Raw genomic sequence first — 20,112 nt, forward strand, 5'->3', positions numbered from 1 at the left:
TTTTCAGCTGTAAAATGAGAGTGTTTGTGCCATTTGAATTTGAATTCCTCCCCTCCTGCTAAAGTTGCGTTAGCTAACTAGCTCAAGTGCTGGCTGCTAATAGACTGACTTCACCTGGATTTAGCTACGTTAACTTCACATTTGCAAGTTGCAATAAAACAGTAAAACAACAGAGAGAAGTTACGTTACCTGTCTCGGGAAAACGATCTCCACACACGAGAAGTAAAGCTTACGGAAGTGCGTCAAGTGCCGTCTGAAATATAAGATGCTTTTCCAGCGATAACCCCAAATATTGCTCTTTATGGAACCTTAAAATAAAACCCAATGTACTCATTTACGCAATTTCATAAAAACCTACTGAGGATATGATCTTAACACGCAAAAAACCTAGGAACCATGATAGTGAAAATGCTAACATTAACTTGAATTCACTCAATATCTCCATTTGGGATTAGATAAATATAATGCTTAAGTTTTATTTAACTGCAATGGGTAGATTTTATTCCAAACATTTTTATTTGAAATGTAATTAAATACAAAATCAAAAACACAATTATATAGAATACATTTGAACCAAAAACATTAATTCAAATCTACATGACCACAGAATCATTTCTTACAGTGTACTATGGTTACTTTCTTTTATAAGGAAGCACGTTTATTTAAAACCGAGTCCTGAAAATGACCTGCGTGCTCAACATTCTAATTTCACATGTTCCAGCCAATCAGAATCGAGTTGTTCCTCTTATACCACTGCAGGTTTGGCAGCAAGTCCAATTTTCATTTGATCAGAGAATGTCACTCTTATTGGAGTTGAATAAGAAAGAAAGCTCAGCTTGACATGTTACCAGGAAACTAGAAAATCGTAATCTCATGAAACTTTCACCTGGTGGAAAACACAACCGCATGAACCTGAAGAACTTTTAGAGAAAATGTATAAATTTTTGAAGCTACTGTCGTTATAGGATTTGAAGCAAAAATATTTATTTCATAACGAGGATTGCAACATAGAGAAATTATCAATGAAAAAATCCATAAAATCAAAACACGCACGTGTATAGATATGCTATATATATAGATTAATCCAAGTACACATCAAGTTTTACACGTCAAACCAGATTGAAGCTGCAGACTGGGTTTTTCAATGACAACGACAAAATAAGCCAAATGTTAAGATAAAGTTCCTGTCGTAATGAGAGAGTGCACTGTTCCATTTAAAACCAAACTGTATGACATTAAACGCTAATTGGTGCTTTTTTATTGTTATGACATTTGCTGAAAATTGCTTTGGCGAGAGATAGAGAGAGCTCTCATCTCAGATCTTTCATCTCATCTCCAGGGTGTCGAGCCACAGGAGCTGAGTGCGGCACTATTGCAGCTCCATCAGAGGTCGTGTGGTTCCATGGTTGATGACGGTGGTTTTGGTTTCAGAGCCGGAAAGTGATGGTGTGTTACAGGTCTGTGGTGTTGAGTGACGGGTTGTCGAAGGTGAGGACGGAACCCTCCGAGCTTTTCTTATTCCCTCTGTGAGCCAACGCTGCACCCAGTGGCTCGATGTACGAAGAGTCGGCGCCATTTTTCTTTTCTTCCTCAATGGCCTAGTAAACACAGCACACAATTATTTATCCTCTATTAATACGTGCCTTTTTCCGAATATAGACAACTTTATCTGGTTAAAGCCAGCCATTTATCCATCCATCCATCCATCCATCCATCCATCCATCCATCCATCCATCTACGTATTTTTGCCAGCTAGAAATCCATGTATCCTCCATCCATCATGTCCAGCAAGTTATCTTTTTATTTATCCGTTCATTTATCCACCCATTTACCCATCAATTCATTCATCATAGTTAGCTAGTTGTACTTTTATCTATCCATTAAACAAATCAGCATCGCTAGCTAGTAATCCATTTTTCAATCCACCTATTCATCCATCCATTCATCCCTTCCGCCCTCCCCTCATCAATCCATCCATTCGTGTATTCAAGCTAGATACATGTCCGTTTATTATTCCATTCTTTCAGATTATACCTAGCTACATTTTCATTCATCCAACCATCCATCCATCAATGTTTTATAGCTAGCTGGATATATATCTATTCATCCATCCATCCATTCATTTATTCGTTCACCCATCCATCAATTTATTCATCATAGTTTGCATGTTATACTTTCATCTATCCATCATTCAATTCTGCATAGCTAGCGGAAATTATCCATTTATCCAATTATTCATTTATTAATTTAGTCATTCTTCCAGCTGTCTGTCCATCCTTTCGTCCGTCTATGCACCACAGTCAGCACGTCATCCCTTTTCATATATTTCATATATTTCATATATTTTCATATATTTGTCAATCCATCCAGCACTAGCATTTACAGCTTAATCTACACAATTCTGCACGTTTTATACACACACTCTATATTTTATTTGGGTTAATAAGTTGTTACTGTATTAATGTTTGTTGGTTTTCTTTTTTTTTTTTCTTTTTTTTTTTTTACCATCATTGGCATTGTGTCCTTGTCCCCCATATTCATATCCACGTTGATGGAGTCCAGAGAATTGAGGCTACAAACAGAAATGAAGAGCATATACACACGATCAGAATCACACCACATTATAATGCCAGGCTATAAAAATAAGATAAAATGGCCGATTCTGTGAGCTCAAAGTATATTGTGATTTATAGTCACCTCTCTCTGTCTGCACTGGACGCCTCCTCGTCGAAGCCGAGGTCTGTGGAAGCGTCGATGTTCAGGTTGAGGATCGGATTCGCCCTAAGCAACAAACACCAGCACAGAAAACACGTTGAGTGGGTTAAGAATCATAGTACTAACTAATCTTACACTAGCTAAGACTAGTTAGCTAGTCAGTAGATGGCTAAATATCTAGGTGTTAGCTAGTAGGGAGTTGCTAGTCAGCTAGCTTCCCCCAATATGTGGTTCTTCACAAGACTGTTACCACAAAGTCAGAGGCACACAATTGTTTGGGCTGTACAACCCATACATGTTCCAGCATGACAGTGTACACAAAGCCAGCTCCATGTAAATCTGCTTTGCATGCGTGGGAGTCCTGCTATGGAACTTCTACCCTATTGAACACCTTTGGGATGAATTGAACGTTGACTGCACCCCAGGCCAATATTACACACTAGTAAAATTTTTTAGCTAGTTTTCCAATATATGAGTATGAAGAATATATACCTTGTATAGTATATACAAAGATATCTCACCCCTCTCTGGTGTATTTGTTGGTTCCAGGAACAACAGGCCCTTCCTTTTGGAACTCATTAGCCACCATGGCTGCCGTGTTCATGGCTTTGGCTGCCTTCAGCTTTGTTTTGTACCTGGAAGAGAAATGCAAATGAAACGAATTGTAATCCTCAATCGATGTCAATCAATTGCAGTGATATTAATATAACTAAGAGCAGGATATTGCTGAGCAATGGATTATATGATGAGGTCACAATGATGGGATAATAGAAATAATATGAAGTCATGTACTGAAAAACAGAAAGGTTCAATCATTTATAACCCCCTCCCCTAATCCAGGTCATTTTCCCAGAAGTCTGTGAGGTCTTACTTTTTCCTAATGCACACCAGCGACGTCATGGTGACGATCAGGACGATCACGAGCCCTGCCACTAATCCCAACATGACGAACAACACTGGGTTGTTTTCTTTTTCCGTCTCGCCGCCTGCCAACTGCGAAAGCATCAACAGCACTAAGCAAACTCGACCTCCTACCGTGCCACATATTATAACAGAATTTCTAATTTCTTACAATGCTGGTGAGGCCGTACTGCTGCAAGAGGACACCGTACTCTTCATAAACTTGCTGTGAGTTCAGGATCTTCCCCACATCCTCTGAGGTGAGGGCGGTCCCATTTACGAACACGAAGTACGCCTCTACGAGGGTCGTCACTTTTCTGGGAAAAGTAAAAAAATATCAAGTCTATCAATGGTATCCAATGTAATGTAGTGACTTGCAATGTAATGTGACTCTAAACGGATAAAAGTGTGTACGATAAAACTGATTATTTGTGGGTTTTTTATAAATATATCTTTCATATGAAAAGGAAAAACATTTAGTTGTTTTTTCCCAAAAATTGTTTTACCAAAAATATAAAAAGTAGCATAATTTAAAGAAAGCTTATATAAAAATATTGCTTAAAAAAAAAAAAGAAAAGATCCTGTATCCTAATCATATAACATGATCATTATAATACCAATAACCAGACCCTTCTCCATACATATGAGTAGGACTCATGTAGGATAATTGCACGTCATCTATAGTTACCTCTGTGCAGCTTCGCTCGCGTCAGGTGTGACTTTAACAATGTGCACCATCGCGTGCGTGGCTCCCACCAGGGCCCTGAAAAACATCGCACACCGTATTACCATTTCACCTCTTCAGCCATGGATAAGTAGCTGTAGCTCGTACGCTGCATTTTTGCAACACTCACGATCTGATGTACGGCAGGTTTTCGTTGACTTGGCCTACAGATGAGTCGAAGCGGAGGCTGACCTTGTAAGACTTGTCCACTGTGATCAGCTGCAGAAAAGGCAAAAAAATTCAGGCATTGGTCAAAGATTGTCCATCAGATTCATTTATTTTGTTGTTTCCATCCCAGAAATGTTTCGCAGGCTACCGTCTTCAACGAGCGCGCACACGCTCTTCACTGTTTTGATGATGGTGCGACTGTGCCCCGTCGCCAAGGTTGTAGACTTCAGGGTTAGGAAGTGGACTACATAAAAACATTTCCATGTTCTGGTGAAATCAATTTTTACCTTCATTTTTAGGTAGAGGGGTTGAAGTATATTAATTAAAAAAATGTATACGTTTGCTTCACTTTTGGTGGGTAAAAGACAGTAGTGAGAAGGTTGAATTGCAGTCAAGGTGATTACCTCGAGTATCTCGTTTGTACTGAAATTGCCGTTAATTGCCGCCACAGTCACCAAGTACTTCCCCTGTTTATCAGCTTCCAGGCTGTTTTTAGATCTGAGACAGAAGCAGAACATTGTGATGAACAGATTTTTTCACATTGGTTTAAGTCTCAAAAATGGAGTTTATTATTATTATTTTAATAACAGCTATGGTGCTTTTCATCTTTGAATTTTTTTATTATTATGTGTTTCTATAATAATAAAAATGTGAAATGTGTATTTTTTCGTATTCTAAGGGTCTCCCTGTTTGTGTAACTATAGAAAACCCCTAAAAAATGGAGCAGGTTTAAGCAGGTGGATTTGTATTTTTACTTGAGTACAGATCGGGTCAATTTCTCACCAGTTTCTGACTATTCACGATGGAGAATTGGACAGTAGTAATCTTACTTGATAACGCCTCTGTAGTTCCCCTCAGCATCCGGCTGCTCGGTGTCGGCGTAGAAGATCAGGTCTGTTGGCTGGGGCTTGTCGTCTGGGTTGGTGCTGGCAAACTCCACTAAAGTGACCTGAAATTCAATCTTCTTATTCTCTCCTGAGTCTCTGTCCCTGGCCTTTAGGAGAGAGAACAACAGTACGAAGATGGAAATTCAAATACAGATAGGGGGATACCTGACATATGTGGTTTGTCCCCAAATTGTTACCGTAAAGATGAAGACACACTGTTGTATAGGATGTCTTTGGATGTGGTAGAATGAATTTTCCCTTCACTTAAACTAGGAGACCTAAACCTGTTCCAACATGACAATGTCCTGGTGCACAAAGCGAGTTCCATAAATATATGCTTTACATGGGTTGGAGTGGAAGATCTCCTGCTATAGAGCTTCAAACCTACTGAACACCATTGGGGTGAATGTAAACCCTGATTGCAACCCAGACCTTCTCACCTCATCTACATCAATACCTGACTTTACTAACACCCATGTGGCTAAATGAATCTCACAAACCTCCACAAGCACACTCCAAACTCTAGTGTAACAAGAGTGGAGGTTATTATAGCAGCAAATATGGATCAAATGTGGACTGGAATATTCACAAAGCTCATAAGTAGATAGTCATTCTAATAGTCAGGTGTTCACAGGTGTTTTTTTGTCCATAAAGTGTTTAATAAAAAGCATAAAAAGTACTTACATACACCTGGGCCACGCTCTTGTCTTGCTCGATGTTCTCAGAAATTAGGACTAAAAGATGGAGGTTTGAAAGATTAGTAGGTTTTTTTTCATATGTAAAAAACAACAAATTTTGTTGTAGTATATTGAAGTAATAATAATAATAATACACAAGAAAAACATTAGCAACTGAAAACCTAAGTTGCATTAATTCCTGGAATTTATTTGATTAAAAATATTCTTAGGAATTACCAAAAAATTCCTGGACTTGAATGAACTCAGGGGCGTTGTCATTCACGTCAATAATATTGATCATGACTGCACCTGAAAAAGATGGTGACATCTGTTTCAAAATCCTGATTTAACTTGCTTTAAGCGAAAGAAAAGTAGTCGAGTTGCTGAAATCATTGGAGAAAATGTACATGATTATAATTTGAGATACCAATGGGTTTGGAAATTTTAAGGTTTTGTGCTGTGAGATAAGACCTTGGTGGCCACAGTATATTGTGAATTAATCCCAACATGGCAACCCTCTTGAAAAAACTCAAATGTCCTATCAGTTGCGGGGCAGCACAATTCCTGCCCCAGTGAGTCTCAATTAGTATGCAAACTGGGTACAATGGAGTAGCAAGCGCAAAAATCTATGTATATACAGTATCTTTTAAATCTTGTGACTTACCTTCTGTGCTGTTTCTCCCCTTCTCTGTGTAAAGGTCCACCACCCGCGCCGTCATGTTCACCCGTTTGCACTCCTCATAATCGATCGGTATACCTTCAGCGGTCATGATGGTCCCGTTCAGCTCCAGCGTGAACCATTGCTCCTTGCATGGAGCCCACGTCAAGTTGCAGTGGCATGAGGTGGAAACAAGCTCGTAAACCAGCAAGTGTTTCGTGTCCAGGTCACGGCCAACAATGGTCCCCAGTTCCGTCCCAGCTGGCGCGTTCTCTTCCACCTCCATCGTTATCCCGGAAGGGAAAATAGGTGGCGTATCATTTACATCTAGCACCACTATATGCACCGTGCACGTCGCGGCATTCCCGTCCTGATCCGTGGCCTCGATAATCAGCGTGTAACGCTTGTTATCGCTTTCGTAGTCCAGTGCGACATCGGGGTCCACCCTGATTTTACCACGGTAATCTGCACCATCAGGCTCCGACACGCACAGGAAGGTGCCTCCGGCGCCACTCTTAATGCTGAAGGATATGCGATTGTTGTAGTTGGTTTGATCGCCATCGGTTGCGTACACGTAACCCACAGTGGCTCCTGTTGCAGGAAGAGAAAGGTGGCAGATTTTTTCACACTTTGTCTTCTAGTGTCAACATTTGCATCAAGAAGAATCGCAACAAACATCTAAACGACCCAATAAAGCGATATGGCAGTGCCGGAGCAATCCGAGGCCTTTAGAATGGCCGCACAATCGGTGCAAAGTTGCTTATTTCAACGAGAATACAACATTTCTGCTACAAATTTACCAAGGTTATTTTTGCTAGCAGAAGAAAAGACTCAGCTATGAGTATATAACCCCCAAAACACAGCACACATTAACTATAGCCCCCAACAACAATTTAACCCTAAGACATACACAAACAAAAGCAACTTGCCTCTTTCGCTTTCGTTCACAGAAAAGGTGTATTCTGATTGCAGGAACACAGGTGAGTTGTCATTTTCATCCTGGACTCAAACGAATAATTAAGACATGAAATCAAACATAATCTACAGTCAGCAGTACTGCAAGTGTACGATTAAAAAAAACCGCTGAGAAGAAAAAGAGTTTCTAATTCCTAAAATTACTTAGACTATATGCAAAAAATTTGAGACACATGACTTTTCCAGCCATGTGTTGGTACAACAGTTATATCGGACTTGTACCTGAATGCTCTTGTTGCTAAATGAGCACAAATCTCCACAAGCACACTCCAAAATCTAGAGCAATATCTTTCCAGAAAAGTGAAGGTTATTATAAAGTAAACGTGGAATGGGATTTTTTTTTTAAAAAAAGCACTTAGGAAACTCTATAAACTCTTTTTGAAACTTTTTTAAAAGTAAAAAAAAATAGCGTAAATAGCGTAGTTTATATAAGAAACCTGACAGTGTAAAAAAGTGCACCATTTCAGTCCTGAAAGTGCCTCAAAAAATCAAAAAAATCAATATATACAAACATTTCAATAAAGAAATCCTGCCAATTTTACACAAAGGTGTTAAAAATTGATTTGGCTTCTATATGCTATATCTATACTATGTACTATGTATATAATGTATTCTAAAGGGCGTAAACACTCACGTCGACATTGATTATGAATTTCACCCACGAGGAGTGAGGCGGCGTTCCCATGTCAGTAGCCGTCACGTTCAGTGTGATCACCCCGTTCAGAGTGATGTTGATGTCTTCTCGGTCCAGTGTACCTTTGCTCCTTATTTGGCCGGTTTTCTCATCGATGGTGAAGTTGGTACTGTATTCACCAGGTTCAATGCCGTACTTGATCGCGCTGTTGTTCGAGCCTGGCTCGTCATCGTCTCGAGCCTACACAAAGATCCAAACGTCATCAGAGTCCTAAAACTGTTTTTTATTTATTGAAAAATCGAATCTTGTATATGGGTTCGATACATGGAGTTTTCATGCATCAATCAATTTAGCAATTTGCAGAATTTTCAGTAAAAAAAAATACATGTGTAACATAAACTATATACACAAAAGTATTGGGACATGTTTTTTCCTTAATGCTTATGAAGGATCACATGAAGTCAGAAATCAAGTGTCTCAAATAAATATATGCCTCAGTTCTATTTCCTCTCACCTCGACTCGATAATCCACCGCTTGGTTCTCACGAACGAAGATCTCGTACGGATCCCGGAGAAACTGCGGCACCTGGTCGTTAATGTCCTTGACGGTGATCTCCAGCAAGGTGGTGCCCACATTCCCCGTGGTGTCTCGGGCCTGCAGTGTGGCCGTGTATGAGCTCTTCCGCTCACGGTCCAGATCGTTTCCATTTATTACGTAAACGGTCCCGTTGGTTTCGAAGACATTAAATAAAGTCCGTCTGCGTAAGTAAAAATAAATGAAGGAAAGGAAAAGCTGTTACTGAAACTCGGTTAACTGAGTTTAAACAGAGAATTAGTAATGATTATAGGAATACACAACTGTTGCGTTAGATTTTTTTTTACATTGTGAGAGATTGAGATTTTAAGAGCGACAAATGTACGCAGGAGTTTAAAACCAATCCAATCAAACAGATATATTTAATTGAAACTGATACACTGCATCTGAATTCTAGTGTCTGACACCTTTATGGTACATACATGTTGTCAGGAAGCAGCGTGTATTTAATGAGGCCGTTGTCCAGTTCGTCCTTGTCTGTCGCCTGAAGGACACAGAATGATAGAAGTAAGTAAAGCCAGATCCACAGCCTAGGTCCAAACTGAGACTAATCCCAAAGTGATACTATGTTAAAACTGATTCTATACATCAAATGAGACTAAACTCAAAATGATACTAAATGAAAATGAAATGAAATGAGACTAAATCCAGACAGAGATCACAACCAAAGTGATGCCAAAACCAAACTGAGTCTAAGATCAAATTTAGACTGAGACTGAGACCAAGCCCAAATTAATTGCAAGCTCAAACTGAGAATAAACCCAAACCCAGGCCAGGCCCAAACAGATAAAAAGCCCAAACTGAGACTAAACCCAAATTGGGACATGTCCTTCACTTCAGTGCAAACTAATATGTAGTCCAAATTTAGACTTAACCCAAGCTGAGAATAAACCCAAACTACTTTTCAAGCCAAACTAACACTAAACCCAAACTAAAAATAAATCTGAACACAAACTGAGTCCTTAACAAGACTAAACCAAATTCTAAACTCTAAATGCAAATGATATTATTCCAAACTGAAGCTAAATATAAATGGCGACTAAAGCCTAACTAATCTTCAAAACAAGCATAGATACCAATCCAAAAACTTACATTGAGCCCCAACTAATATTATGCCCAAACATCTAAACTAAGACTAAGCTTAAACCAGGGATTAAACCAAAACATAAGCCACACTCCACACATACCATAATAGTGCCCAAGATGAAGCCATTCTCACAATGTTCTGGCACAAATAAATCATACAGATGTTTTTCAAATGTTGGGATGTTATCATTGATGTCGTTGACTGTAATGGTGACTGTAGCTGAAGACACAAAACTTGAGTTTCCTTTATCCATTGCCACCACCTACAGAATCCAAAAGAAAGCCATAAAATGTTCAACTGATCAGCAAATTATGATCTTGTTGGCGTATTGTGCTGCTCCAATCCACTGCTTTTGTTTACACTCCAACCTGCACAATCATTGTCTTGTTTTTCTCGTAGTCCACAGCGGCTGAGTCTTTGATCAGGATCTGCACGGCTTGGTCCGACATGTCTTCTTTGGGAGAGACCGAAAACGCTTCCTTATCCGGTCCCTCCAGGTGGAGCAGGAAACGGCTGTTCTTATCCTGAAAGCAGTAAATAACATGCAATAATGCAATCAAGTTCATATTCATAATAAATTCAATAGTTTGTATTTACATGAATCATTATTTCAATGAGTGATTTCTATATGATCAAACATATTAGACAGTCTGGGACACGGGGACATCCTCCAGTCTGTCCTTCTAAAGCCCGAGCATGAGCTTCATCTCACCGCATCTATATCTTTGACCCTCATGTTTAATCCATTGACGGACAGGCCGACGGACGTGTGCTCGTCCACTTCGCCACTGAAGTCGTTCGTTTCTGTGCACACGTCTCCTTCACACTTGTAAAACAGAGGCCACTGGTCGTTCACGTCGTCGATCAAGATGTCGAGCTCGGACGTGGTGCTCGCACGGACGCCGTTCACATTCAAATTAGATTCAGTGGCCTGGGAGAAAAACAGTCATAAAAGAAGGAATTGAGCAGCTGTGTGTACGTGCGGCATCTAACTGGAAGTAATCAGTGTATATAGAATGTTTATAGAGTACGTAAGATTGTTGACCTTCACAGTAAGTTTAACATTAGCGTTAAATTCCAGCAAGGCCTCTCGGTCAATGTCGGTCATGACGGAAACGACGCCGCTTTCTGGATGTATTTGGAACAGACCGATCACACTGGAGTCTGTTAAACAAAAAAAGAAGTGTAGTTTACAATCTACACTGCAAATTTCAATGCTAATTATTATTATGCTAAAATGATGTATTTTGCCCACAATAACTTTCACTCATCAGTTAGCTTTACGTAATCACAATAAAGCCTTTGTTTTATGTTCATACACTATTTTGTTCTCGTCACGCTAACTTCAATCTGCATTACGACCTGTTCCTGACATACTGTAGCACCATGATATTTATTCCCCGTTAAAACACTGAGAAACACATGTAAAAAAAAACTAGTTATTCATAACCTCAAGAAGAAATGATTTCACCTTCAATGGTGTAACTGATGACATCATTGACCCCTGTGTCTGGATCTCTGGCTACAACTTTGAACACTGATGTCCCCTGGGAATGGAAATATCAACAACGTTTGGGCAACATTAATTTGTATTTATGAATCAAAAAAAGACAGAAAAAATATTTTAAGAGTTCATATATCCTTTTACAAACATTGAGAGAAGAAGATGCTGGTACGTACCACAGGTAAATGCTCATCCACACGAGCTGTATTTGGGAGATTTAAGAACTGAGGGTTGAGGTCTGGTACATCAATTATTGTTATGAAGGCAGGGGTGGTGGACCACTGAACGTAGTGGGGATCGTCATGAAGTGGTCCACCGCCATCCTGAAGTGATTAACATTTGAAAAGCTGGGATTAGCATGATGTTAAAATTCTAAATCGAGACCTTATGTGCTATCTGTCACTTCAGCTCCCATCATGATTCTGAACATGGGCACCAATTTCCAATCACACCAAAGCGATTGGAACGAAGTTTGTCATTGACAACGAGAAGACACAACCCTACCTAAGCAAGAAGTCTAAAGACCAAGCCGAGTCTAAACCAAGAACGTCAATGGACGTTTTGTTTCACCCAGATGAGAATGGGTTCTCTTCCGAGTGTGGATTCTCAAAGGTTTCCTCCTTTTATGAAGTTTTAGGGACTAATTTGCAATGAAAAAATATATATGTGCTTCTATTTATTTCTGTAATGCTACTAAAAAAGTCAGTTTGTTGGAAAATCTATACATTTCAAATTGGAGCAAATATCGGACTGGAATGATGCAGCTGAGGTTGAGGAATTGTCCGAGCCAAAACTCGTAAAAAATCTACTTTAAAAAAAATCTAATTTTTATTAACTGCTTTTATTGGGGGAGGAGTTTCTAGTGGCAGTATTTGAAAAATGCTTGGGTTTAAATTTGCATAATTTGCCTATGCAGATTGGGATATTGTGTTACACCAGTAATTCCACCTCCATTAAACTCATTCGAAGCTTATTGTTTATTCAATCAGCCTCATTAAACACCAGTGTCCTATGAAGTATCTGATCAGTACCTTCAAATTCAGTATGACACAATATGTGTCACAGCATGTATCACAATATGTATACAATCACAATTTTTTTTTAATAAAATATATTTTGTATGTGTGATGAATGTCGTGCATGAATGGAAATCGACTTACTGATGCGTTGATCTGTAGCTGATAAAATGTGCTTTTCTCTGTGAAATTCAGTGCTTCGGTCAACATAACATCTCCGTTTTTTAAGATGGAGAACATGCGGAGTCCTTCAATTGGAATAGCCTACCACACACAGACATTAAATACATAATAGGTCAGAATCACTGTGTTAAATTATTGCTTCATATACACCTGACTTTGATTTTGAGTGGCCAATGACCTCAACCCTATTAAACAAGTTTGGTATGAATTGGAACCCTGACGTTACTCAAATCCTTCTCAAATCATTTACTTCAGTACCTGATTTTACTAACAACCTTCTCCACAAACATATTAAAAGTGAGTTCCTTAGTTTGTTACTTTCTGCAGCAAACCCTAAAATTAGTTTGTAGTCTTTCTGTTGGATTGTTACTTTTTGAAAGAAATTTGTTACTTTGTGAAGAAACTTTTTACACATCATTGTTCTACCCAATTCATTGTGTCAAGAGGGTTCCAAATACGTTCTTTAGTTTGTGTGTATTTTTTTTTTTTTTTTTTGGGGGGGGGAGTAACCCATCTACACAAAACCATGTAGACACCTACACCAAAGTATTTTCTTAACATAGAAAGTTTTGTTTCTTAATTTCTGGAGAAAACCTTTAAAACTTTAAAAAGGTGTACATTTCACATGGCTTGTTCACTTTTGTCATTTTCTGGAGTCCTGCAAGCTTCAATTAAGACCAGATTGGTACCTATTAAAGAAGGTTTTAAGTAGGTTTCCTTAATTTGTTTCTTTCGGAAGCAAGGCTTACAGCTATTTTGTAGGTTCCAAGAATGTCCTTTGGTTTATCTTAAGGAAACTTCTTTGCTGACCCTAATTCTTACTGTCCATGTTTATTTTTGGAGAAAGTCCTAAAACTTCTATGTAGACTTCTACAACAAACAGTTTCTTGTCAGAGAGGGTTCCAAATAGAACAGGAGAAAGGTGAGAACGTGCGAAAGAGCTAAAAAAGAAGCTAAGAAAAAGCTCTCCAACATCACATTGGCCAAAGAGCCACATAAAGGAGGACGTACCGTATCGAACTTGTATGAAACTGTTCCAGCTAATCCTTCATCAGAATCCGTTGCGATCACTTTAAACACTATCGTGCCCACAGTAGTGTTCTGCAAGGTGACACATGGAGATGAAAAACACAGATTTATATATTTTGAGAAAAGATTTGACCCTGTTCTTCTGTTTGTTCTTCCACACCTTCCAGTCTAGCTCAGGCTTCTTTGTGTATGACCGTGTACAACCAGGTTTTCACCTACCTCTGGTAATTTTACGTTGTACGGTGCATTTTCGAACCTTGGCTTGTTGTCATTGGCATCTTCCACCACAATGTTGATCACTTTTTTGGTCTGAGTACAAAAGAGAGCGACTGATTAGAAAACAACCTGTACTTTTTGTTTCCTAATTGCATGAAACAAACGTACCACATCATGCATCCCATCGCTGACGCTAACGTTTACTGGAAAGAAGCTCTTAGTCTACGGAAAAAAGCAAGAAAATATCAAACCGGTGAACTGATGCACTGACATTTTGTTTGAGTTTTTTAACATATATAAAATCAAACATCACCTCTCGGTCGAGCGGAGTTTTAATGTAGACGTTACCAGTATGTTGAGACACATTGAAGTGACCATCGTCATGAGTGATTGCATAGGTCAAAGGGTCATTGTCCAAATCATATGCTAGGATTTTAAATGCGAAATGGCCTGTGGGAAAAAATGTTTTTTAATCCAAAGTAATAGATAATAGTTCATACATATAGATGTCTATTTCTGTAAATGTCCATGAAAAGCACCTAATGATAACTTTTGTCTCATTAGGAGATGCAGAATCAGATGCAGACTATTAGATGATGTTTTGCTTATACTGTACCTCTGGGTATATCTTCCCTCAAAGTCACATAGGACATATTAATGACTGGAACATCCCTACTGAAGCCTGGGGGGAAACATAAAACCTGAATTAGTACAATAAAATAACTGAGATAAACGTCAGAACTTCACGTGATGGAGGAAATTACTGTACAAGTCCCAGTACAACACTTTCTGGAAGGAGTCTCCAGTGTAAAAGCTGTAACATTATATTTTCAGGACCGAAGTGTAGGTTTTCGGGGTGTTGTTCCTTAACGACAAGCAGAATCTTTTTTATTTTTTGGATATACTGTAGCATAATGAAAAATGGTATAAATTTCACGTTTTACGCTACATTCAATGTAACTATAAAGGGATAAAAAAAAAATTCGAATGTAGTTGTGTATCAGCTTTGGAATAAGAGAAGTAAATCAGCAGAAAGAGTCTACTTTGGCGTATCAGAGTAACTCTTTATTGACTGTATCACACACTGAGTGTATTGTCTTATACTTTATATAGCGTACAATGTTAGTGTGACATCATAACCTGTATCAATTGTCTACCCCGTTAACCTCATTTCTATAGGTATGTCCTGTATCGGGGACACTCACCTTGCAACACTGTCTAATAGAACATTTTCTCCACATGCACGTCATAATGAATTATATTCTCTTTCCTGATATTAAATTTGCTTCCGTAATAGTCCGGACTTTGAACTCTCGCATACACGCCAGGTTTCCTGTCAGTTAGATACTTACAGGTGGCAAAGAGAGGTAAGAGCAGAATTAATGGAGTCTTCATTCCTCTTCCGTATAACTGTCAATAGAAAAAATATATATTAAATAAGATTGTGAAATACAGCACAGTAAATGGGCTCCAACACTATTTTCTGAGTAGTATGTTACACAATGCAGACCATTTGTTCTTTACCAGGAAACACTGGCATCCTTGTATCATAGAAAAACCATCATGGGATCAATGGTGCATTGAATCATGGGAAACATTCCATATGAGGATGATATTACAAATAGGTCTGACTTAATTTTCCTCTGTTTTGTTCATAATTTCAGGACTCAAATACTTTAAAATGTTTCCAAATTGGGAGAAAAAGATTTTTTGTCAACTGGTTATCCGTATTATGTTTTTCTCCAATGGCACCTAGTGAGGTCAGAGTCATCTTTTCATAGCCTTCTGCACATTTACACCAAGAAAGTTTACACGTTTTATAAAGCCGAAATAGAGTTACAGCCGAAACTCTATTTCTTTCACCCGAATTCATCAACAGCAGTGTCCAGCTGATTTATTCTTTTTTTCTCAGACCTGCGTACAATCTGCTGCCTCATACCGTGTAACCTTTGGACTGTGAATATAAAACAATCCAAACGAGGAAGAAAACAGCTTTGATAACAACCTTTACACTGATACTACAAACGGTACACTGAAATATAATCATCAATCAAGTTATTAGTTGAGAGCAAAAGTTTGCCTCCCTCTTGGTTAATCAGTGGATTAAAAAAATGTCCACCACTATTTCATTACAAATCAAGCATTTTAGAGCCAATCGGAAAGTCTTTACTGGACATGAGTTGATTTAAAACATGTTCAAGTCAGTTTTGCTTTGTTTATATTTTGTGTCTCAAATTCTCAAGAACTTTGCTCTGAGCTCTCAGAAATCAACAGGAACCAAGTCTAGAGGTCTAAAAAAAAAAAGGTAAATGAGAAAATATTGGCAACCATTTGCATGGATCTTTAGCCTACGAACAAGTCGAATAAACACTGACATTTACATCACATTTAGAGACATTTCATGAGGTGAACTAATTTCCTGTTTGGACCAGAAACAAAGTTTCCATGAGCGCTAGAGGCCCAAATATATCACAATTCCAGCTTTATCCTTTAGCTTGTTCTTTGAGTTCATATTTCTTAAAAGAATAAGAACTATGACACAGGAAATGAAATTATATTTTCACAGTGATTTTGCTTTTTGAACATTTCTATCACGTATGTTTCGCGATTCACGAATCAGTACATTCAAAGCGACTGATCGATGTTTGTTCGAATCAGCATATTTGAAGCATGACTGAGCACAAAACAGTAGTTTGCTTTTAATTTCTGAAGAGGTGATTTGTCAAGAGTAATGAATGTGTCAGAGGAACGGATGGTCCGATTTGAACACCCCGAGGCCTGGATCGTGAATACGCCACGTGTCCTGCCACGATTATACTATTCAACTGGAAAGATCCTAGTTATTAAAAAATAATGGTGTCCCCCCTCAAGTCCTTTCCCTTTGACACCACATCCCTGGATCCTGAACTTAGTTTTATTGCTTGATATTTTAACTCTTTTAATGAATTTGTTACATTTTTTGTTACTATTTTTATAAAAAAATGCACATGGTCCTTTATGGGACATACCATATGATAATACAGCCAAATATTAATATTCTGTTTCTTTTGATTCCTTGTTGAACCTAAAAAAAATAAGTCTTTATCCAATAATTAATTATTATAATCATTATTTTTTGCTGATTGCATATTAGAGAACAATAGAAGACTGATCTTCCTGTCTTCTTGATGTTATATATTATAACCTATATCATACGTATGCATAAAAAGAACAAGATTGAGCTATTTTAGTGTGTATATTTATATCAATTGGACCACGTTTAACCAAAAAGACAAAGATCTGATTCATTTGAAGGGACCTCACCTTTCCCATTCTCGCCCTTGGACGCCGCCTCGATGGACGTCGTCTCTTGAGTGATGTGAAACTGTGTGTCTAAGGAAAAGACCTTTGCCTGGTACGAGCCGCGTCCTCGCCGACCTGCTGCTGTAAATGTGAATCATTAGCTCGGAGTGATGGGAAATAAACACCACATCTGAGTACACCTGAGAATACATAGCTTGGTGATGAGGACTCTCACTGTGGATTCTCACAGCATATCACTGACAGTAGTTAATCTAGACGTCATTAGATCTCTAGATTGCTGGAAAATACAATGTAGGGGAGAAAAAAACGATAGCGTCCATCAAATATAATGGATTTGAGTCACCGTGAAAATTCCCTGAACCAAGCTTTTTTTTTTTGCTGACTAACACTAATGAGCTCTTTCACAGAAAACCTCGTCTGTTACATAAACATCTCTCGGTGCCATCACAATACAATGATAGAAATTCCACCGGTGATCCGAAGCGTACGGAAGCCGAGGGTCATGTGTTGGACTCTTCTGCTGTGGAAAACTTGCAGAGCGCAAAAAAATGGATAAACATTTAACACTGTATGGCCAAACGTTTGTGGACACCTGACCATGTCCTTTTTTTGAACACCCCCTTCCACAATTAGTGCCTGTTTGCTGTTGCCTTCACACTTCTGGGAAGATGTTCCACTAGATTTTGGAGTGGAGATTTTGTGGAGATTTGTATGAGATTCAGCCACAAGAGCAGGTGAGGTGAGGAGGCCTGGGATGCATTCAGCCTTCCAAATTCATCCCAAAAGTTTGGATCGTTTTATTCTACCACATCAAAAGACGTCCATACATATGCATACATCAGTTTTGAAAGAAGCACATATGGCTGGAAAGGTCATGTGTATATATCTTTTTGTCCATTTTGTATATGTAAGATGATGTCATATGCACATTTGTGATATTGGGTGTTTCCATGAAATTCCGGAGTAAGAACGGGAGCTACGAGGATGGATTTGGACTGTAGTTAATGTCAACTGTCTGCTACACCGACTCGGGACTACAGTTTGCTCCTGATCACCATCACTGCACCCCGAAACATCTTTTATCTGTAATAAATGGACATTCGGTGCAACCCAGGTGAGGACGGGTTTCCCTCTTGAGTCTGGTTCCTCTCGAGGTTTCTTTCTCATGCCGTCACGGGGAGTTTTTCCTTCACCACAGTCGCTCGATCATCAGAGACAAACTTATAAAGAACATATTCATGTTTTATCACCACGTTATCTGTGTAAAGCTGCTTGGAGACAATGTTAAAAGCACAATACAAATAAAAATGAATCGAATTAAATAGAATCTAATAAAAGCTGCACACTAAAGATGTGGCTTGTATCTAAATCTGAAGGCGGGTCAAAATCTGACTTGCTGTAAATAACTCTGATGGGAAGGAAGTTTGGATCTTATCTTATTCTCTTAGACTTTGCTTTTTATTTATGGTGTATGATGTAGCCAGATCTGTTGGTGGAGAGTGGTTTGGTTGTCTGGGAGATGTGTTCTATAGTCAAGTTAGTGCTTTTCACAATGGACATTGTCTTAAAGCAGCTTTACAGAATTTGAGTTAAGATGAGTGATATTTTATAGTGTATTTATCGCAGCCATGGCGACCGTGGCTGAGGAAGAAACCTTGAGAGGAACCAGACTCAAAAGGGGAACCCATCCTCATTTGGGTGATCAATAGTGAAGCCAGGGTTACGATCCAAAAGTTGTTTTTAACGTTCTAATATTACATGATTGTGTAGCTCCTTTCCCTCTGATTAGCTTTGCTCTCAAGATATATCAAATCAAATCAGTATGTTATGCAATGCTGTGTGTCCGTTCCATGGTAATTGAGTGTACACTTTAGGGATTAAAGGTTACGAACAGACTGTCATTTATGATATTTAAAGTAAAGTAATAGAGAAAAAAAAGAGATGGATTCATTACTATGTTAAAAATAAAACATCTTAAGGCTCTGGGAATGAGATTATAAATATGATGAAATGTGAGAGATTGAAGTACGATTGTGGTGAGAAATGAGATTGTTTGTGGACACAGTAGTAAATCTATGAGCTCTGAATGAGATTTTTACTCCGGATTATACCCAGATACTACAATTCCCACAAGCCATTGCCAAGTTGTTCACTTGAACTAGGAGACCAAAACCTTTTACACCATGAAGATACATGGGTTGCAGTGGAAGATCTTAAGCCCACAACAAAACTCTTGTTGCTTTAAGGACAATCACATCAACCACCTTAAATTTGGACTGTTTTACTGTAATAAGCATACCTTTTTTTCTTATATATATATTCATATATTTTATATTTCATATGGTTTATACTCTTTATTTATCTGCCTTCTTTTTCTTGGTTTTTTTTTTTTTTTTTTTACCCATCTTATTCCACCATCGTCGTATGTATGTGTATGTGACAAATAAATTGTGATTTTTTTTTTCTGATCATTCTGCTATAATGTTCTTTTGGGTGATGAAGCTCATCTCCAAATCTGCAGACAAATTGCAGGATCGGATTGAAAAATTCTGGACTATTGCTTTAAGATGATGGAGGGCAGGGTCAATGAGGGCATACTGAGATGCAGTGAAGGAGGACTGGGACATTTGGCAGAACGACTACAGTCTTTACGGTAAAACAAAAAGCACACAGAAAAATCTCCAGAGCTCCTTCTAAAATCTGCTCCATACAGGAGTTGGTTCTCATCCCTGAAATCATAACAGCAAATCTCATGAGGGAGGATGTTTGATCAGATGTCCAGCTTTGTATTGTTTCTGAAATTACAGCACAGAGAAACATGACATCTCTCTCTCTCCTCCT

The 20,112-nt window shown here is 38.5% G+C and overlaps 1 protein-coding gene across 1 annotated transcript; it reads right to left on the reverse strand.

Moving 5' to 3' along the window:
* Window positions 1-959: 959 nt before the first annotated feature.
* On the reverse strand, window positions 960-17,378 carry cdhr2 (cadherin related family member 2). The gene is made up of 31 exons (XM_083566421.1): window positions 17,272-17,378; window positions 15,321-15,378; window positions 14,585-14,650; window positions 14,282-14,418; window positions 14,137-14,190; window positions 13,972-14,061; window positions 13,735-13,824; window positions 12,685-12,804; window positions 11,701-11,847; window positions 11,492-11,567; window positions 11,066-11,184; window positions 10,733-10,951; window positions 10,389-10,544; window positions 10,121-10,282; window positions 9,356-9,417; window positions 8,853-9,096; window positions 8,339-8,578; window positions 7,659-7,728; window positions 6,736-7,320; window positions 6,309-6,380; window positions 6,079-6,128; window positions 5,338-5,501; window positions 4,912-5,005; window positions 4,470-4,558; window positions 4,304-4,378; window positions 3,788-3,932; window positions 3,587-3,708; window positions 3,237-3,350; window positions 2,698-2,781; window positions 2,506-2,572; window positions 960-1,598 (listed from the first exon to the last, which is right to left on the reverse strand). The coding sequence occupies exons 1-31, from the start codon at window positions 17,278-17,280 to the stop codon at window positions 1,452-1,454; spliced, it is 3,927 nt and encodes a 1,308-aa protein (XP_083422547.1). The 5' UTR covers window positions 17,281-17,378; the 3' UTR covers window positions 960-1,451.
* Between the last annotated feature and the right edge of the window lie 2,734 nt (window positions 17,379-20,112).

Source organism: Silurus aristotelis (genome assembly GCF_946808225.1).
Source record: "Silurus aristotelis genome assembly, chromosome: 17".
In the NCBI taxonomy this organism is placed as follows: domain Eukaryota; kingdom Metazoa; phylum Chordata; class Actinopteri; order Siluriformes; family Siluridae; genus Silurus; species Silurus aristotelis.

Excerpts from the sequence above, each read along its gene's own strand:
- cdhr2 (XM_083566421.1), bottom strand. Across the intron at positions 14,419-14,584 it reads GAGGGAAGATATACCCAGAG|GCCATTTCGCATTTAAAATC; the intron begins GTACAGTATAAG and ends TTTTTCCCACAG. Across the intron at positions 3,709-3,787 it reads AGTACGGCCTCACCAGCATT|TTGGCAGGCGGCGAGACGGA; the intron begins GTAAGAAATTAG and ends ATGCTTTCGCAG.